This window comes from Hevea brasiliensis, chromosome 13 (assembly GCF_030052815.1).
Source record: "Hevea brasiliensis isolate MT/VB/25A 57/8 chromosome 13, ASM3005281v1, whole genome shotgun sequence".
NCBI classification, from domain to species: domain Eukaryota; kingdom Viridiplantae; phylum Streptophyta; class Magnoliopsida; order Malpighiales; family Euphorbiaceae; genus Hevea; species Hevea brasiliensis.
Genome location: NC_079505.1, coordinates 76,223,562 through 76,245,715, shown reverse-complemented (window position 1 = coordinate 76,245,715; position 22,154 = coordinate 76,223,562). Strand labels below are relative to the sequence as shown.

Here is a 22,154-nt window from a genome sequence, read left to right as displayed (position 1 = left end):
AAGACATACTAAAATGAGAAATTTCTAATTAATAAACATCTAATGGTAGTTTTTTTTAAAAAAATATACATTTAAAACTCTAAACACATCCTTTAATTAAAAGAAAAATGGGTTGAGTTTATACATATAACAATGATAATTTTATTGAAAATGTCCAACGTCCTTAGCTCATAATTAAATTTTTTTTCTAAATCTTAGCACTGAGTTGGATATGTGTGTTTAGCTTCAACTCAAACCTAAATTCATTTTAAAAATGATTTTTGTATATATATATATATATACATATATATCATTCTGATAAGCAGGTTAAATTAAAAACCCCAGCTATCCTTCTCATCTATTAATCCTTTTCAAGGTGGAACTTTATTATTACCCTTGTAGCTCACAACAGCAAGAATAAGGGGGAAAAATCTATAATAAGATAAACATGTTAACAAATATTCTAGAGTTAAAGCAATGAGCAAACTCATCCAACCCCACAAGTGCTACATAATTATCACAGTTGAGGTTGGCATACTCAACATGAACAGAGCAAGCAATCCAAAGGCCATGCGTTCAACATTACAGATTGCAAAAATCCCACTGTTTCACATACATGAGAATTAATGCAGTCTGTAATATATTGCTTCTCCCATTCAATCCACTCGCAGAGGTACTCATAATTCGCCTCCCTCATCTCCTGAAGAGAATGATCATGTTTTGGTCCACCGATTTGCCCTCATTATAGCAGCCATATCCGTCTCTTTTTGAAGCTGAAATCTTGCAGGAAGGTTTAAGGCTAATCTTTTGGTTCAAGTGCAACAATTTGGCAGTAAATGGGTGAGCTGGGACTGGGGTAGATGATGAGTGTCGATTGGTTGGTTCCACTAATGGTATTGCCTTTTTGTTTTGGAAGAGGGTTACTTTTAAAATGAGTTTCTAAATGGGTTTCGTAAGGTTACCGATTATGGCTTGTATATGCAAGAGTTGATGATTATCACAATGACAGACATAAAATAAAGCGTAATTTGATTGGGTAGGAAGTTGGGAAAATGATTCTTCAAGAACGTGCCAACTTTACATTTGGATTTTTCTTCACATTTTTCACGCAGTCTGGCGGCAACCTTTTTGACTCTCTCTCTCTCTCTCTCTCTCTCTGGGAGCATATTGATGAAAATGACATGATCAACACATCCCATGTGTATGTAAATATTAGGGTGAACTGAATTTGCCAACATCGTTCTCATTGCAACAGCCGAAAGTGAAAAAGATTGAAATCAAACACACACACACTCTCTCTCTGTCTCTCCCCCAACATGAAAAGCATTCAGTTGAAAGCGTCACAAGGAAATCAAGCATATCTTGGAAGCTATATCCATGTCGCCTTCTCTACTGATACAAAACTACAAATGCTTATCAAAGCTAGTTTTAAGTTAGAACTTTTAAATGCAAAAAGAGTCGGTGTTCTATCAATGCATTAAAAAATTCAAAATGGCAGAACAGACTGACGTCAACGAAAATGGTTGCTCATGCTGGGTAAAAGAATACACACTGTTATGCTCTTATGTCTTTCTATGCATGCTAAGTCATTGTCTTTACCCCAGGGAGCGCATATGCTTGAATATGATTTGGCGCAATAGAGGACAATACCAGAGTGCCAACATTCAATTATACTGGCAGATGACATAATTTGATATTCCACAGAGAGATTTCTAAGCTGCTTCAGTTTCAGATATACATAAATCAACTTATTGTTGCCATGTTCTATAAGAGTAGCTCAGAAAAGGCACGAGACCTCCTTTATTGCAATAGACATCTTTACTTAGCACCTGTATCAGATAAATCAATAAATACAGGCACATCTTATAACAATATCATTAATGCCCAAATAATTACAAACCTTCTAAGATAAATGGTCGAATTTGGTCAAGAGCTGGTGATTCAAGCTGCTGGTTCAATTCGACTTGTTTCATTGGAGGGTTTAGTTGTTTGACTTTGTCAGGTTCCACGGGCTCAAGCTGTAGCTGTGGTTGGATTTGTTCAAGAGGCAGTGACTCAAGCTGTTGGTATTTGGGCTTGTTTTTTTGGAGGATAAGGTAAGTAGTGCAATACCAAAATAACAAAATTCTACTTTGAGCTATCACAGTATCATTAATGTGACTTCCTCCAAAGGAGAGCCGCTCGAGTGCCTGCAAAATAAGATTTAATATACATATAAATCAACTTCAGAGAAGTGGCAGCTTAACTTGTTAAAATAAATTAGCCAATTTGACAATGTCTTTTCTGTAGAATTTCCAGTTACTACAAAAGAATTCACAGTAGAAGAGAACTAGTTGAGCTGGTCACTAAAACTATTCTATAATTATATCTTTAATTTTCTGTGCAAAATGCAATTGCATATGACTAGTTTACCATAATCGTAAAAGATTAAAAGACAAACAATATTACGGAACATCTTTATATAACTGTATGACATTTTTCCCTGGCAAAATCAAATTTCCAGTTAAATCTTCAATGTGATTAAGGTTCTAATTAAAATAAATCTTTTTTTTTTTGAAAATTCTGTTTTTCTTCACCAAAACAGGAAACCCTTTTTTGCTGCAATCTAAAATACTGGAATCCATGAAGTCAGCTTACCTGTTCACCAGTTTCAATATCAAATGAATGCTGGTGATCAAACTTAAGTCCGCTAAATTCATTTATACAAAGCCCTTGAAAGGCCCTAAAAAACACAAGAAGACAAGGGAGTCACAATCACTGATAAGAGGAGGGGAGGTGGGTGAACAATGGAAGATGATTGGTGTATCATCATCTAGTAAAAAAATTAGAAAGAAAGGGTCTAAAATATGAATGATTAGCAGTTTACCATCTTATCAGAGAAACATTAGGTATCCATCGGAAGATGATTGGTGTATTATCTGCATTGACATAATACCCTCCAAATACAATAAAAACTGTCATAAGAGAAGGTCCTAGTGCCATTGCTGCTTCAGTGGTTGGAGCCATAGCTCCGACAGTTAGACCCATTGCAGATGCAGCAAATGATTCTGCTGTCACAATTCCACAGAACTTTCCAAACCTAGAACATGAGTTATAATTCAGTAACTTCATGAATTATGAATGGAATAACCAATAAATTCCTTAACAGATTGCCTTCCATGCATCAACAATAAAGATACGCAAACTAGCCAGTCCAACAGAGGAATTATTCAGAATCCATGGTGCACATGAAAATAATGCACTCTCTTCTCACATTCATGTTGAATTCACAAGCTAAATTCATAGATGGACACCCCCTATGATTGTGACTGAGATGAAAGTGCACTATTTTCATGTGCACCACATGCTTGATACAAATTTTCCCCATCACATCATTAACATTGATTAATGTTATCACGTCTAATAAATGTTGCAACAGAGACATAATAATAAGTGAAAAAGTTTTCTATACCAACCAGGAAATTCTATTAGCAAAGGAAAATCAGTAACCATCATTGAGTTGAAAACTATTGTAGTTATGAAGAAGGAAATAAGCAACATCATAGTCTAATCAGCAAGAAAATTCTATAAGGAGGAAATGGAAATAGCATAATCAACTGACTAGAATTTTTAACTCTCCTTGTGATTCAAGTAAGCAGTTTTAGGCTCGAAGGTAAGCATTTTGCACCTCCTGATGTCATCTCACATACTTGCATCCAAATAAGTTCAGCATAAAAAGAACACTTAGATTGAGGTTCACATGACAATATATCCTACTTTATTTTATTCCATAAACAAAAATGAAAAATGTTCCATTAGATAAATCTAGGGACTGCAAAATCAGTGTCATCTACTTAAGAGATGACTACTTTTGGGGATTATGGACTTACCACCAAGGAAAATTTCCGATATTCTTGTTCCTTTTGGGGCCTTCAATTTTTCATTTCTACTTACAAGTCTTTCTCACTAAACACATATATCCAAGTATTTTGCTATTCAGTTGCATCTCTAAATTATATAAAAGCCCTATAACATTTATTCCCAAAAAAAAAAAATTGCAAGGTTGCACATTGGCCTGATGTTGAGACATGCTAATCAAGGAGACTAGTCGAGGTTCTCCCCTCCCCCAATTATTGGGACGTCATGAACCCCCCAGTAATATGAGATTCTGAGGCATTATCATTCAAGTTACTGCAGAAATTTTCTTTATGTTTAGAGTCATTGCTTGGTCAAATTCTGTTAATGTCCCATCTTTTAGCTTAGAATCATGTAGTGCCTTGATTTTCTGGTTGTATATCGATATCTTTGTCAAAACAATCAAAATGGTAGACGAACAAACCTAGACAAAGTGGGATGGAGACGTGCCATGGGATACAATACAGCACCAAACATTAATGGAAATGCAGCTCCAACAGGAATCTCAGCTATCAATTTAGAAAGCAGATATGGTCCTAATGCATAAGATCCCTTTGCACGCTCTCTATCCACAATTGCACGTTCCTTGGGAAACACACCCACGGTTTTCGTGAGAGCAGCCATTGCTGTGTTTATTGCTGCAACCTGAGAAAGATCAAATGTCCATATAAAGTATCAAGGAACTGTAGCTTGAGGCAATTTTGTCAAACTCCATATAAGTATACTGCCACAGTAATATATTAAAATATTCAAAAGATTATCAACGACGTAACACACCTGGAGCAATCCCATCCTGTCCTGTATTGACGTCTGAGATCTTCCCATTCTCCAGAAAACTGATCCAAATATTATAGCTGACGCAATTGACATTCTTGCCCGAACTTTGTTTGTTGGCCCATCACGAGAAGCCTAACAACTCAATAAAAGGAGCCAATCAGGTTATAGTTAATTGAGAACTGATATATGTGAACAAACTACAAGGGTTTATTGACCATCCTAGAAGTCCCATTCATTTTCGACAAGAATCCAATACATTCAATGAATTTGCATAACAAAATTCTGTCCTACACTGTATTTCTGTGTTTGCCATTCTAGTTCCAAGGAGTGAATCAGTCATCTAAAATTGGGTAAAAGATAAGAGTTTTGCTCTCAGAAATTGCGTTTGGCTGACTAGTAGTTAAATAGAGAAGCTAAGATTAAGGATACAGAAAAAACTAAGTAAAACAATGTCATGGCTGTAATTTATTTTTAAACCAACTATTTGAGAAGACTTCCTTTTTCTGAGATATAAGGCATTGGCTGCGTCACACCATGTCATAGAATGAGAACATTTGGACAAATAAAAATTATTTGACAGTTGAGAAACTAACTTGCATCCATGCACGTTTGAGGAGCAACCAGAACTGCCTCCACCAAGTCTCTTTCCTTTTTACAACAGTTTTCTTGCTTAACTTCTTGCCATTCTTAGGGCTCTCCCTGCTGGCAAAGGGAGTTGCATAAAGCACAGTTGATAATTGTTCTGAGAATGACTCAACAAGGCCATCTATCCTTTTCCGGGAAGAATACACACTTTCAGCAGAACTGTAGTCAACAGATATGAGATCAGCCAAAAATTCAGCTGGATTAACATGATCTGAGCAACGATACCTGTTGAATGAATCAATTATTAATCAGTTCTCTTGAAAATTAACAGTAGCAAAATCATCTATATATTCATTTACATGATCAATCATCACTTATATGCACAAATGAAACATATTTCTGTTTCTTTTTGAAAAACTACAGCAGTGAAGACAGTAAGCCTAGTCTACAGCTCAAGTTTTTTTACATGGAAATGGATAATGCTAGCAAAGAATAACAGTAATAAAACACAAAGGAAAAGCTTCTAAATAGGAAAACAAAACACATTAAAAAAATGCTATCAAATGTTCCAAAGTAAAAAACCAGAAGAGAAATGAAAACTATTCAACGTTGCACACACCTACACATAACAAATCATAATTTATTATTTCTATGTAAGAAGAAAGTTATATGCCATAGAAAGGGGAGGCAACATATTCAACAGAAACTGCTATATATAATACCCTGGTCCAAATAATACAACATTAAACTAAAGGCGAATGATGCAAGCTGGAAGTATTTATTTGTGGATAGTCTACCCATAATACCTATCAGAACTTCTATAACACAATGATGAAACATCATAAGATGTACAAGATCAAAATTAAGATGTTGAAAAATTACAAATGTTAGAAAAGTTGAGTTGATCAACAGATAACTATAATTGAATGAATAAAAGGGTATATCCACATGGCAGACATTAGTTCCACATCCACTTCCAGCAGCAGCATTGATTCTCAAGTGATGGTAGGTGAATTTCATGGGCTTGCATCCATTTGTGCAATTCTTTAAGCTAACCAAAAATTTTTTCCTTTAGTATGTATTATGTAACCTGGATCTTCATATCTTCCTAAACCCCACAGTAATAATTTAGAGAAATGTCGCAAATTCAAAAGATCTTGAAAATAACAAACAATCTATCCATAGTATGAACCATAAAGATAATCAACAAGAGAAAAAAGAGGTCTGGCTAACCCAAACTTTGTGAAGTATGCCAGTGGTTCATCATGTGCAGGACCAGCATAAACAAGTGCACCCTCTGTTAGCAAAACAATGTCATCAAATTTACTGTACACAGAACCTCTGGGCTGGTGAATAGAACAAATTACAGTATGTCCATCCTGTGCAAGTTGTCGGAGAGTTTCCATCACTCTCTCTGCCTGGAAAGCATCAAGCCCTGAAAAACATCGATTCAGCAGTCAACAACATAAATCACTGGAACAACAGTAAATTGATTTTTCAGTTCTTGCGAATGAAGCTAATAAAAAACTGTAGCTTAAAGCAGCATAACTAAGCCCAGAAATAACAGCCGCTTTTTTCAAATTTGATTGGACCCAATCACATTACAATTGTCTATTTGCTAACAGTTCAATGCAACAAAAATTCATTACATCAAGATTCTTTTTAACTCCGCCTAAGTAGTTTGCGCTTAGCCGGTCCCAAGCCCGGGTAAAGGAGGAGGGTTGCGGTAGGTGACAACCAGCATAAAAATTTCGTCACACCCTATGATATGGATTCAAATGATATAAACGTTGGGGCGTCCTCTACTAACGACGCGCTACATCGGAGCCCGGGTGTAGTGATAAATATGCAAGGGTGTAGGGCGTTCACCGAAAGCGACGCGCCATGCCGGCGTGTTAAGTGAGCAAGGGTTCCCACATCATGGACGGGTGTGGGTAAAGAAGTTAGTCTATAGGACAGATAGTAGAACAAATAGTGGAACAGAACACAAGATAGATATAGAAAACAATAGAAGATATCATAGAAGAAGACCAATTAGGAAGGAGCAGGATAGGAGGAGGATCAGGGTTGGTACTTGGAATGTTGGATCACTTACAGGAAAATTAATGGAGCTTGTGGATACCTTGGAAAGGAGAAGGGTGAATATTGCTTGCATTCAGGAGACTAAATGGGTAGGAGAGAAAAGTAAGGAAGTAGGTAATTCAGGGTACAAACTGTGGTTTACCGGAAAGGAGAGAAATAAGAACGGAGTGGGTATCATCATAGACAGAACATTGAAAGACGCAGTAGTAGCTGTGAAAAGAGTAGGAGATAGAATTATACTAGTAAAGCTAGTACTAGAAGGAGAAATAATAAATATAGTTAATGCTTATGCCCCACAAATAGGACTAGACAGTGAGAGTAAACAAAGGTTTTGGGAAGATATGGATGATTTAATGCAAAGCATACCGAATGAAGAGAATGTTTTCATTGGTGGAGATTTGAATGGACATGTAGGAAGTGATAGGCAAGGTTATGAGAATGTTCATGGAGGTTTTGGTTTTGGCAGTCGAAATGAGGAGGGCAAAAACATCCTGAATTTTGCTATGGCATACGACCTAATACTAGCAAATACCTACTTTATAAAAAGAGAATCACATTTAGTGACTTTCAAAAGTGGGCAACATAGAAGCCAAATCGACTTCCTCTTAACTAGGAAGACAAATAGAGCTCTATGCAAGGATTGCAAGGTCATTCCAGGAGAGGCTTTAACAAGTCAACATAGGTTGGTGGTCTTGGATGTCAAGTTTAGGAACAATTCAGGTAAGGTTAGAAGAAATAGTGTAGCTCGAACAAAGTGGTGGGAGTTCAAAGGAGTAAAGCAAGTGAAGTTCAAAAATGAGCTTCTCGAGTCCGAAGTATGGAAGCTAGATATGGAGGCCAATGATATGTGGATACAGATGGCATCAAAGATTAGAGAAATAGCTAGAAAAGTACTTGGAGAGTCTAAAGGACATGGACCACCCTCAAAAGAGAGATGGTGGTGGAATGAGGAAGTACAAAAGGCAGTGAAGAGAAAAAGGGAATGGTATAAGAAATTACCTAAATGTGATAATAATGAGGCATATGAACAGTACAAGATAGCAAAGAAATAGGCAAAAAAGGCAGTTAGTCAAGCAAGAGCACAGGCCTTTGAAAAGTTATATGAGAAGCTTGGAACTAAAGAAGGGGAGAAAGATATTTATAGATTAGCAAGGAGTAGAGAAAGAAAATGTCAAGATCTCAATCAAGTTAGGTGCATTAAGGATAAAGAAGGAAAAGTGTTGGTGAAAGATGAGGACATTAAAGAAAGATGGAGAAATTATTTTAATGATCTCTTTAATAATAGTCAAAATGGTAATAACGTGAATATAGATTATAGAACAATAGAAAAGAATGTAAATTATACTAGAAGGATTCGATCTTTAGAAGTAAAGGAAGCACTTAAGAGAATGAAAGTGGGTAAAGCCTGTGGACCCGATGAAATACCAATTGAAGTGTGGAAGTATTTGGGAGATATGGGAGTGGCATGGTTAACTAAATTATTTAATAAGATTCTAAACTCAAAGAAAATGCCTAATGAATGGAGGAAGAGTATTTTAGTACCTATTTTTAAAAATAAGGGAGACATACAGAGTTGCTCAAACTATAGGGGAATTAAACTCATGAGCCATACTATGAAGTTGTGGGAGAGAGTTGTGGAGCATCGACTACGTCATGATACTTCTATCTCTCTCAATCAATTTGGTTTCATGTCCGGTCGTTCAACTATGGAAGCGATCTTTCTCATTAGAAGCTTGATGGAGAAATATAGAGATGTGAAGAAAGATCTACACATGGTTTTTATTGATTTGGAGAAGGCTTATGATAGTGTTCCAAGAGAGATCTTATGGAATGTGTTAGAACAAAAGAGGGTATCTATTAGGTACATACAAGTATTGAAAGATATGTATGAAGGAGCAACTACTATTGTGCGCACAGTGGGAGGGGACACAAGTGATTTTCCGATCTCAATTGGATTACACCAAGGATCAGCCATAAGCCCTTACCTTTTTACATTAATTTTAGATGAACTGACGAAACATATACAAGAGAGTATTACTTGGTGCATGATGTTTGCGGATGATATTGTTCTGATAGATGAGACACGAGAAGGAGTCAATAGGAAGTTAGAACTTTGGAGAAGTACTCTAGAGTCAAAAGGTTTTAAGTTAAGTAGAACGAAGACAGAATACATGCATTGCAAGTTCAGTGAAGGCCAAACTGGTGATAGGGAAGGAGTTAGTTTGAATGGGGTGGTACTGTCGCAAAGTAATCACTTTAAATATCTAGGCTCAGTCCTTCAAGTAGATGGGGGATGTGAGGAGAATGTTAGTCATAGGATTAAAGCCGGATGGTTGAAGTGGAGACGTGCCACGGGAGTTTTATGTGATCGTAAGATTCCCAATAAATTAAAAGGAAAATTTTTGTCTGACCATACGACCGGCTATGTTATATGGTAGTGAGTGTTGGGCACTGAAAGAGTCGTATGCATCTAAGATAAGAGTTGCAGAGATGAGAATGTTAAGGTGGATGAGTGGCCATACTAGACTAGATAAAGTCCGTAATGAGAGTATCAGAGAAAAGGTAGGAGTGGTGCCAATTGAAGATAAGTTGAGAGAAGGGAGATTGAGGTGGTTTGGTCATGTGAAGCGTAGACATACGGAGGCTCCAGTTAGACAAGTAGAGCACATTAGGTTAGAGGATAGAAAGAAAAAAAGGGGTAGACCTAAATTAACTTGGAGGAGAGTAGTACAACATGACTTAGAAGCATTACACATTTCTGAGGATTTAACCCAAAATCGTTCAGAGTGGAAAAAGCGAATCCATATAGCCAACCCCAAATTTTTTGGGATAAAGGCTTAGTTGAGTTGAGTTGAGTTGAGAAGATTCTTTTTCCTTTTCTTTTTCAGCAAGAGGACTTTATTTCAAAGAAAAAGGGAAATTTCAATACATATAGAGAAATTGTTAATATATTAGAGTCTAATGGAGCACTCTCCAATCACATTGAATATTAACTGAGAACACCATTCTTAGACCCTGACAAAAAGTCTATAAGAAGCGAAGAATAAATTTGTCACACAAGAACTGCATATGTAAATTTTGGTTGAAAAATACAACCAACTAGTTGAAATCACAGCCAACACATGGCATATTATAACCTCTATTTCTTTCTACTCCTACCAAGACCTCTAAGGTGCATTAAGATTCAATTGATAAGGAGTTTACCCCACTTCTGTTAAGTTTAACTAAGAGAATATTTGGTTTGCCTACTTACTTTTAACTTTTAACCTAAAATATATTTTTTAATTTATGAGTCAAATTAAAAATAAGTAATTAATTATTAGGTAAAGTTACTTAAAAAAAACTTTTAAGTAGTTTAAGTGTTTAGTTAAAAAGTGCTTAAAAGTAATTTAATTTATTGAAATTACCAAAAAGGATATGTAATTAAGTGTTATAGTGTTAAAATGAGGATAATGCTTTTAAAAATTGTTAGGATAATATAGTATTTTTTACTTATTTTAAGTAGGTTTTTTTTTTTAACTTATAAGCTAAATCAAACGCTAATATGCTTACAACTTTCTATTTCTAAGTAGGTTTGACCAACTTATAAGCCAAACCAAACACCGTCTAAGTGATTTACATTTAATAATTATTGCTTTATATAGAAAATGCAAATCATGGAGTGAGACACAGGTGAAAATATGACATATGAAATGTAACTTGCGAAAGAAGACCCATTGAGGACTATCGTCTGAGCAGATCACATGGAGCATGCATACCTGTTGTGGGCTCATCAGCAAATATGACAGATGGGCTGGCAATAAGTTCACATGCTAGCGATAATCGTTTCTTTTCACCACCACTTATCCCACGAACTTTTGCATCACCAACAATGGAATCAGCACAGCTGACCTTTGAAAATAAAGAACAAAAGCAAACCCCAGAAAGAAATCAAATTAAATCAGAAGTAATAGAATGAAATAAAATAAGTGAAAGATGAATCATAGTGCATGATCGCTTCACATTAAAACCGCTATGGTTATTTTGAATTATTTACTCATAAGAGATATTGATGAAGAAACCAAGTTACAGTAGACTCTTATTTTGTGATGAGTATGTGCATTGAGGCCATAGGGAACCCGATTATGAAAAATTGTATGATTGTAGGATATAATTGGAGGCATGGAACTGAATTATTAATTTCATGGCATGTTCTTGAAGAAAAGAATAATAATATATTTTTGAAAAATTAATTAAATTTAAATAAAATTTTATTTTGTTTAAATTTAATATGGGTAGTTCTTAAATAGACCTAATTAAGTTTAATTGGGCCCTATGGACTGAAGAAAGCCTAGTTAGAAATTTTAAATAGAATCCATTTAATTTATTTTCTGAAAATTAAAATAAAAAAATATTTTTTTCTCTCTCCCTCTCCCATACAAACTCTCTCTCCCACTTGGTCCCACTCTCTTCCTCACTACCTATTGGTTCTGCCCCCCTTTCCCTCTCTTCCTATTAGTTGGAACACCATACCCATATCCCAATCTCACCCAAATTCTACAACCCCAGTTGTTTAAGTTATCTAAACCTTGTCACCTTAAGACTCCAAATCCTATTACACTTCTCTCTCAAAACCCTATAAATACTCTACTGGAGAAAACAAAAAAGGGGGAGGTTCAGAAATATCATGGCTATTTAGAAATACCTTAGAGCTATAGAAAATTTAGAGATAATTAGAAATTTTTTTAGTCCTTTCTTATTTTTTTTCTTTTCTTCAAGAAGATTTTCATGCAAGATTTCTTGAAGGTTAGTTTTTGTTGTTTTCTTTTCAAGATCTATGCCACGTAATATTTAGTTCTATATTTTTTGTCTTTTAATTTATCTTACATGTTCATGTGGATCATGTAATCATGTTTAATTTGAAGGGATACACAACTCTGCACATATTCAGTTTTTTGTCTCGCGTTTTTAATATTTTTTGTTATTTTCTAAATATGTAAAAATTTTAGTAAAATTATATTCATATTCATATTCTTCACGAAATTCTATTAGTTTTAGGCTCAAAAATCACTGAAAAAGCTTTTGTATTTTATAAGTTATGACTGTTTGAAGTTAGGGTCCCTGTAAAATCCAATTTGCAGTATACACGACTTATGAAGCTCATATCTACCTTGTTTCTTAATAATTTTGTGTGAATCTGGTGTCTAAAATTAATTTCAAAATCTTATGAATTTTTTCCAATTGGTTTTGCATTCATTCTGTGGCTAATGAGTTGTGAATTTTACAAAAAAATAGTGCGATTCTGTCACTTAAGAAAGTTACGATTTATGTAGATCATTCGGTTAGGGTTTTGTTTGGTTTATAAATTTTATGATCTTGTATGATGTGTTGGCTATCTTCTGTAATTTTTTCATGATTTTTAGGCATATCTAACTATTTTTTAAAAATCAGATTCCTTACTACTGTCAATCTGCCAAAATCTGAAAATTATATGTTTATGCAAATTCTTGTGTGTTTTTGGGTTTTAATTGATATTTGATCTATTTTTCTGTGTTTTTTTAATTCAAGAAGTGTTATGAAGTATTTGGATCATGTTAGAAGACTTAGACCATTAAGTAGATATAACTGATTAGGAATTTTAACTCTTTTAGGAGACTAGAGTTAGAATTCAACGTAAATTGTTATTTGTATTTTCTTATTTTATTTATTTTCTTTAGTTTCTGTATTTTTTTATTACATACAAAATTAGTAAGTAGCCCTAAAGTAAGTACCAAAGAGGACATTTGCATAGAACTTACATGGAGCTAAATGGGAGTAAGCCAGGGATATCATTGCCATACTAGAAGGGAAGACCCTTTTTTAAGGGTAGCTTACCCCAATGACAACTGCAATTACTAACAAGTAAGTAATCCTAAATTCCTATAATAACCATTGGCATGAAATTGTAATAATAATAGGATTTTTATTTGGTAAATTAAAATTAATTTTGTTTTTAATTTAACTGACTTTTGCATGTAATTAATTTAAATAAATACTTTGTAAATTAAAATTAATCTTATTTGTAAATTAAACTAACCTTGACATGTAAAATAAATTTAATTTAATACTTGATAATTGTAAAATAAATTTACATGTTAGAAATCTTTATTAGGTTGTGATTGTTTGAGCCTTATGTGATACTCAACTCAACTCAACTCAACTAAGCCTTTATCCCAAAAATTTGGGGTCAGCTATATGGATTCGCTTTCTCCATTCTGAACGATTTTGGGTTAAATCCTCAGAAATATGTAATGCTTCAAGGTCATGTTGTACTACTCTCCTCCAAGTCAATTTAGGTCTACCCCTTTTTTTCTTTCTATCCTCTAACCTAATGTGCTCTACTTGTCTAACTGAAGCCTCCGTATGTCTACGCTTCACATGACCAAACCACCTCAATCTCCCTTCTCTCAACTTATCTACAATTGGCACCACTCCTATCTTTTCTCTAATACTCTTATTACGGACTTTATCTAGTCTAGTATGGCCACTCATCCACCTTAACATTCTCATCTCTGCAACTCTTATCTTAGATGCATACGACTCTTTCAGTGCCCAACACTCACTACCATATAACATAGGCGGTCGTATGGCTGTACGGTAAAATTTTTCTTTCAATTTATTAGGAATCTTACGATCACATAAAACTCCCGTGGCACGTCTCCACTTCAACCGTCCGGCTTTAATCCTATAACTAACATCCTCCTCACATCCCCCATCTACTTGAAGGACTGAGCCTAGATATTTAAAGTGATTACTTTGGGGCAGTATCACTCCATTCAAACTAACTCCTTCCCTATCACCAGTTTGGCCTTCACTGAACTTGCAATGCATGTATTCTGTCTTCGTTCTACTTAACTTAAAACCCTTTGACTCTAGAGTACTTCTCCAAAGTTCTGGCTTTCTATTGACTCCTTCTCGTGTCTCATCTATCAGAACAATATCATCCGCAAACATCATGCAAAAAGGAATACTCTCTTGTATATGTTTCGTCAGTTCATTTAAAACTAATGTAAAAAGGTAAGAGCTTATGGCTGATTCTTGGTGTAATCCAATTGAGATCGGAAAATCTCTTGTGTCCCCTCCCACTGTGCGCACAATAGTAGTTGCTCCTTCATACATATCTTTCAATACTTGTATGTACCTAATAGATACCCTCTTTTGTTCTAACACATTCCATAAGACCTCTCTTGGAACACTATCATAAGCCTTCTCCAAATCAATAAAAACCATGTGTAGATCTTTCTTCACATCTCTATATTTTTCCATCAAACTTTTAATGAGAAAGATCGCTTCCATAGTTGAACGACCGGGTATGAAACCAAATTGATTGAGAGAGATAGAAGTATCATGACGTAGTCGATGCTCCACAACTCTCTCCCACAACTTCATAGTATGGCTCATGAGTTTAATTCCCCTATAATTTGAGCAACTCTGTATGTCTCCCTTATTTTTAAAAATAGGTACTAAAATACTCTTCCTCCATTCATCAGGCATTTTCTTTGAGTTTAGAATCTTATTAAATAATTTAGTTAACCATGCCACTCCCATATCTCCCAAATACTTCCACACTTCAATTGGTATTTCATCGGGTCCACAGGCTTTACCCACTTTCATTCTCTTAAGTGCTTCCTTTACTTCTAAAGATCTAATACTTCTAGTATAATTCACATTCTTTTCTATTGTTCTATAATCTATATTCACGCTATTACCATTTTGACTATTATTAAAGAGATCATTAAAATAATTTCTCCATCTTTCTTTAATGTCCTCATCTTTCACCAACACTTTTCCTTCTTTATCCTTAATGCACCTAACTTGATTGAGATCTTGACATTTCTTTTCTCTTCCCCTTGCTAATCTATAAATATCTTTCTCCCCTTCTTTAGTTCCAAGTTTCTCATATAACTTTTCAAAGGCCTGTGCTCTTGCTTGACTAACTGCCTTTTTTGCCTCTTTCTTTGCTATCTTGTACTGTTCATATGCCTCATTATTATCACATTTAGATAATTTCTTATACCATTCCCTTTTTCTCTTCACTGCCTTTTGTACTTCCTCATTCCACCACCATCTCTCTTTTGAGGGTGGTCCATGTCCTTTAGACTCTCCAAGTACTTTTCTAGCTACTTTTCTAATCTTTTATGCCATCTGTATCCACATATCATTGGCCTCCATATCCAGCCTCCATACTTCGGACTCGAGAAGCTCATTTTTGAACTTCACTTGCTTTACTCCTTTGAACTCCCACCACTTTGTTCGAGCTACACTATTTCTTCTGACCTTACTTGAATTGTTCCTAAACTTGACATCCAAGACCACCAACCGATGTTGACTTGTTAAAACTTCTCCTGGAATGACCTTGCAATACTTGCATAGAGCTCTATTTGTCTTCCTAGTTACGAGGAAGTCAATTTGGCTTCTATGTTGCCCACTTTTGAAAGTCACTAAATGTGACTCTCTTTTTAGAAAGTAGGTATTTGCTAGTATTAGGTCGTATGCCATAGCAAAATCCAAGATGCTTTTTCCCTCCTCATTTCTACTGCCAAAACCAAAACCTCCATGAACATTCTCATAACCTTGTCTATCACTTCCAACATGCCCATTCAAATCTCCACCAATGAAAACATTCTCTTCATTCGGTATGCTTTGCATTAAATCATCCATATCTTCCCAAAACCTTTGTTTACTCTCACTGTCTAGTCCTATTTGTGGGGCATAAGCACTAACTATATTTAGGGTAACTTAGTGAAAATTTAATTAATTAGGTGAAATAGAAATTTAAGGTTATTTGAAATTGAATTTGTTTGTAAATTAAATTCTCAATAATAAATTAATTTTAATCATCTGGTAAATATCATTTAAATAATTAGCAACCCCATAGATATGAATTACTTATGCATGAAAATTGTTTGTAAACAACAAACTTTTCGTGAATTACTTGCGTGTGTAGGATTAGAATTGCATTTTTAGGATAAATTTTAATAAAAGAATAATAAACAAGACTTCTAGAAACATTAGTAGAGGACTGGCACTCGAATTAACGAGGTTAGACCAGGCGTAAGGGGTGCCTAACCTTCCCCTTACGTACCCACTATCCCGAATCTAGACATTAGGCTATGGTAACGACGATTGTGAAAACTCTACAATGAATAAGTTGTCATCTATGACCCTCGAAAGAAATACTGAATGTGTCCCGATTATTACTCGGTTGGCGACTCCTGTCTATCTATGGCTTCGTGGCATAAATCCTTAGTACCGTATTAGTGTTATGAGAAGACGGTACTTACCAGTGAATTGATTTTATTAGGATTGTATGAACTACATATCTAAGAAATGTTGTTTAAGGAGGTGGTACTTAAAGTGAGACCATTGTAACTCCAACATCTTTCCGGGACATTACTTGGTGCATTTTTTATTTCAAGCATATAAACTAAGATTGTTCAGCTTCAAGTGCAAATGCTTAGACTTCAAATTTAGAGAAGATAATTTCATGTCAAGAGTTTTCAATTCATTTCACATATTCACATCAAATATCACAAGTCCTACTTACTAGGCCTAGCTTGAACAGCAAATTGTTCACAAACTCATCTCTTTCCTCCACCGAAGATATCTCTGGAAGTTGAAGTTCTGCAGCAAGGGACAGTGTCTCCCTCACTGTCAGCTGCGAGAAGAGAAGATCCTCCTGTCTCACATAAGCAAACCTGCAATAACAATAAACCTGATACTATCGCTAAAAACTCAAGGAAATAGATTGTAAAAACTAAAATAAAATAAAATCACTATCATTTCTTCCAAAATAAATCATACTTGTAAGCTATATTTGAAATAGGTATCCCATTGACCTCCAAAAGACCAGATAAATGCAGCCGAGGTGATGCCATTAGCTGCCTCGCCAGAACATTGAGCAAAGTCGTTTTTCCTGATCCTGATGGCCCCATTATCGCAAGCAATCTTCCAGGCTTTGCTTCTCCACTCACATTTTTTAGCAGAAACCGCACCTACAATTAAACTATCATCAATTTGCTAGTTTCCTTGAAATTGCATAATGAATGCTCGGAAAAATTAGCTAAGTGAATCAAATTTTTCCACATTTTCTTAGCAGCAAAGCAGAACTTGAAGAAAAGCTGTAAAAAATTACAATTTTCTAGGAGGTGGAATATCTACTTACTTGTTTAGAGGATTTATCAGAGAAAGAACACGTGATGTTGTTCCAGCGGATAGTAACCGGAACAACTTTCCCATTGACCGAAGCTTCACCAGCTTTATCATCTCCGGGAACGCCGTTCTTCTCATCATCCGCAAATTCATCCTCCGGTAACAGAGCAGGGCCCGGACCGGAAAACAATCGGACCAAGATAGCCACTGCGGCAGCCGCCAGAACCTGGCCGAAACCGTTCCCGCCAAACTTCACCACCTGGCCCACCATTTTCCCTCCTAAACACACCATTTCCGTTCTATCTTCAAGCTCCAGCGGCCCCCTTAAGCTGAGCTACTAAGCTGTGTACATAATGTATGGATCCTAATGAGATAAAATTTATTACTGCATACAAGGTACGGTGTCGTTTTTGTCGATGACGTTTAACGACAAGATATTTTTGGGTGAAATTTTTTTCTCGATTTTTCTGCTCTAGAAACGCTACGTGTCATCTTTCAGGATAAGAGGAAGACTTCCTGGCTGCTGGTGGGAAAATTATACAATACGCCATTGTCCCCTGCTATTCTTCAAGCTGGTTGAATTATGGGATTTCACAAATTGAGCCTTCATAAAAGAAAACATGGAGAGAGGAAAATAGAATTATGAGCCGGTATCATAAGCTAAATTTCAATCACCAGGAAATAAGTCATACATTTGAAGATCTTCAAATAAAAAATAAATAAATATTATATTAGAACTTCAAATTTAAATTATATGAGATGTTATAAAAAGAAAATTATTCTCATTATATAATTAATATAATATTTTGATATCAAAAATATATTTTAAACAATAAAAATAATTTTTTAGTAAAAAATTTCAATGAAAATAAATATAATATATTTCATATCATAAGTGTATTTTTTATAATCATTATAAAATTTAAATTAAATAATTATTTTATTTTATTAATCAAACAAAATTTTAAGGATTATATTATAATTTATAGTTAATTTTTTAAAATTTAATTTAATCCCTTTTATTATATTTGAGAATTAATTAAAATTCAATTATAATATATAAAAAAATACATATAATATAAATTAAAAATTATGTAAAAATGAATTTAATCATCATAAAATTTAATATTTATAATTAAAATATATATATAATTAATTAAAATATATAAATAAAGTGCATAAAAAGCTCATTACAAACTCGACCTATATAGCTGCATCTGGTGCAAAATAATGAAAAAAATTAATTATAATTATAATTTAACACAAACCTTTCCAAATTTTATTTTTATCTAATTCGCCAAATTTAATTAATAGAATTTTAATTTCAATTTCTAATGTTCACAGTGGACAAAACCAAACGCCCTCTTCACCGTTCCCACACTAAGAAAAGTCCAGCAAACGAAACCGACCCAAATGACCAGCGCATAGCTGGCAATTCGCCTTCCAATCGCAATTCGTCAGCCATGGATTCGCTCTCTCCGCCACAAGAGCCGTATCGGAACTGGGTGGAGCTGCCGCGGGACGTTACAGCGTCGATCCTTTGGAAGCTGGGGGCGATCGAGATCTTGACCTCAGCGCAGCTCGTCTGCTCCACATGGCGTAGCATCTGCAAGGACCCCTCTATGTGGAGATCGATCGACATGCACAATTTGGGTGATCTCTGGGACATGGATTATGATCTTGGGAGAATGTGCAGGCATGCTGTTGATAGAAGTTCTGGTGGCTTGGTCGATGTAAACATTGAGTATTTTGGTACTGATGATCTCCTCCAATACATAGCTGATAGGTACTGATGGTTGTTTGCTTGTTGAATTTTTTGATAACGGTTTCTTTTGTGGTGATAATTTTGAATTGAATTTGGATTATTTTTTCAATTCGTTTATCGTGCATTACTCAAGCTCCTTACAGTGCGAACAAATTGAATTTGATCTTATGATTTTGTGTTTGTATGTGAGAGGATAATTTGAATCGTTGTGTTTATTGATACTTGTCTTGTCTGTTATTGCTTAATTTGTTAATTTATATTTAGAGGAAAATAAATTTAGCCTTGAGAAATTCTAGGGCAGGAAGCCTTTGTATGTGAGCTTGTATACAGGAAAAATAGGTTATAGCGGGAATGAGTATCTCCACCTTGAGACTTCCGAAGATTAAATCAGCGTCTAAGTAGAAAACGTTGTACACTAACAAGTTGGTCACTCTGAATCCATTTTCCAGATCAAGCTGTTTGGTTGTTAGAAAAAGGAATTTGCCTTAATTATCAGAAGTTAGAGGGAAAGAGAGTAAGAAAAGTAGAATCAGAAGTCCCTTTATGGTTCGAGTTAGCTTAGTTCAAGATTTTCTTAGACTGAGCGAAATTTTCCAAGTGTGAGATTGGTTTCCGAACTCAAGGTCCTAGTGGATTAGGTGACAAATCCTTCTTTCTCTTAAGTCAGACCTTTAGGTCTCTAGGGAGATCGTCAATTGGATAGACTTGTCGTCCTATCCTCCCTTGGTTATTTCTACCCATATCCATTTGGATTGGAGAAGAAATTTATACTTAGTTCAAGTCAAGTGCAATCCTGTTGGCTATTGACCACTATATGCTTGAAATTCAGGTTGTTTGCAGGTTGACTTATTGTATTGTGTTCTGACATACTTATCAGAATGCTGATTCTTATTTATACCTTAATTAATGTGGTTGAATTGATTCAGCTAAGTAGCTGAGGACGTAATGTCCTACAAATGACAAGGAATGCTAGGAAGCTTTGAAGCATTTGGCATAATTTCCTTTCTTTTTCAGTTGCATAATTTTTCTTATCTCCAAGAACAGGGAAAGGGAAGTGAAGAAAATGCGGGCTTTATGAAGGAATTGACGGACAAGTAATAAGAGCATTTGGTTTGGGCTTATGGATCCTTTCTTATGTGTCTTAATATTTTGTGTCTGGATAAACTGGCAAATGCTTTCTGTGAGTGTACATCTTTTTTCAGTGATGGGTTATCTTGGAAGGAGGAAAATTTTCCTTGCATTTGATCATCAACAAAGAAGCCTATGAAAAAATGATTTACAATTTGCACATAGAACCCACTTCATTTTGTTGTTTCCTCATATGTGTACTAGTTTCAGGGAGGTTAAATTTAATGTTGTGAGACATGATGGAATCCGTGTCCTTACATGATATATTCTTCTCTCTAATATTTTATTAAGCTTCTTTATGTTCCCATATTCAAAATGTTACACTCAATCTCACTTTTATGTTTTGATTATCTTTTGGTATCAATGTGCTGACATCTACTATTTTGTTCTTTGATGACCACCTTACAGATCTAGTCATCTCAAACGACTTCGGCTTGTATGTTGCTATAGCATTTCGGATGAGGGATTAAGTGAAGTAGCCACAAAATTTCCATTACTGGAGGAGCTTGACATTTCATACTGCTCATTATCAAAACAAGCTCTTGAAGTTGTTGGGCGTTGTTGTCCTCTACTGAAATCATTTAAGCTGAACAACCAGGGGTGCAGAAACCCACATATAGAGTGCAATGAAGAGGCACTAGCTATTGCCGAACACATGCCTCATTTGCGCTACCTTCAAATTTTTGGGAATAAGCTGACAAATGAAGGCTTGCAAGCCATTCTAGATGGTTGTCCACACCTTGAATCACTTGATCTGCGCCAATGTTTTAATGTCAATATGGACGGACATTTAGGGAAAAGATGCATTGAACGGATCAAAGATTTGCGGCATCCCTATGATCCCACTGATGACTATCCCTTTGATGCTGAAATTGCTGACGTGGGATCATCTGAGGAAGACTATCCATCTGGATTTTCTGAGATTGATTTCTTGTCTGATGATGATGACTACTATGAATTCTCTGGTGGCAGTGATATGTCTGACTTTGAGCACCTATATTTTGATTAGCTCCTTTTTGATGAAGTTGAGATGTATTCAGGTGAGGAAATCAAGATTTAGAATGTAAGATGCTAACCTAGCATTTTAATGTTTATAATATTTTAGTGTAGTACCCTTTCTATACTATATTTTGTTTCACTTTCTGTATCAAGTGTTTTTGTTTTTTCGGACAGACAAATTGCATTCAAACTGGACTTCTCCATGGGGGACGACTATGATGTGCTGATAGTAGTGATGATTTTATAGAGGTTTTGTAGGTGGAGATGTGGCTGCTTATGCAATGGCATTCCGATGCAGATGCTTGAAAAAGTATATGGAATATTTGGGATGCTTTTGATAAAACAATTGTAAAGTATGCATATGTGTCATTTTGAGAGTCCTGTTGTTGCTCTCTGGTCTCTTGTTTTCTTGTCCGAACCCCTTTGTTTTAGACGTCTTGAATGTGTTTATGTTCACCAGCTTTATATGACGTATAAGTAGCTGCCGTTCGTAGTTATGAAGTGCTATTTGCTGTTAAGTGCAACGGCTTCCGTTAAATCCACCCAAACTCAGCCTCAGCCTCAGATTTGGATCTCTCTTAATGAGTTTGATAATTGCTAAATTAGATATTTGTATCAGGATATTTACAAAATTAATTAAAATATATATAATAAATTATAATTTTAAATATTTTTAAAAAAATGTATAAATTTAAATTTAAATATTAAATTTTAATAATTATTAAATTTATTCTCAGTTAAATTTATAATAACTGCAATTTTTATGTAGCAGAAA

The 22,154-nt window shown here is 35.1% G+C and overlaps 2 protein-coding genes across 4 annotated transcripts; one reads left to right on the top strand and one right to left on the bottom strand.

The window, feature by feature from the left end:
* Positions 1–1,419: 1,419 nt before the first annotated feature.
* Positions 1,420–17,857, bottom strand: LOC110650448 (ABC transporter G family member 7). Its single transcript, XM_058132237.1, has 12 exons — positions 17,501–17,857; positions 17,140–17,330; positions 16,883–17,033; positions 11,076–11,208; positions 6,469–6,670; positions 5,244–5,520; positions 4,651–4,782; positions 4,298–4,518; positions 2,846–3,058; positions 2,617–2,701; positions 1,880–2,168; positions 1,420–1,808 (listed from the first exon to the last, which is right to left on the bottom strand). The coding sequence occupies exons 1-12, from the start codon at positions 17,777–17,779 to the stop codon at positions 1,798–1,800; spliced, it is 2,184 nt and encodes a 727-aa protein (XP_057988220.1). The 5' UTR covers positions 17,780–17,857; the 3' UTR covers positions 1,420–1,797.
* A 947-nt stretch (positions 17,858–18,804) lies between these two features.
* Positions 18,805–21,876, top strand: LOC110650449 (F-box protein SKIP19). Of its 3 annotated transcripts, none has more exons than XM_021805410.2 (3): positions 18,805–19,273; positions 20,789–21,420; positions 21,554–21,876. In XM_021805410.2, the coding sequence occupies exons 1-2, from the start codon at positions 18,822–18,824 to the stop codon at positions 21,387–21,389; spliced, it is 1,053 nt and encodes a 350-aa protein (XP_021661102.1). In that variant the 5' UTR covers positions 18,805–18,821; the 3' UTR covers positions 21,390–21,420; positions 21,554–21,876. The 3 variants fall into 3 exon arrangements, 2 of the variants coding, with proteins under 2 accessions (XP_021661102.1, XP_057988219.1); XR_002493951.2 differs by having other exon boundaries at positions 18,807–19,273; positions 20,789–21,443; XM_058132236.1 differs by having other exon boundaries at positions 18,807–19,273; positions 21,627–21,876.
* The last annotated feature ends 278 nt before the right edge of the window (positions 21,877–22,154 follow it).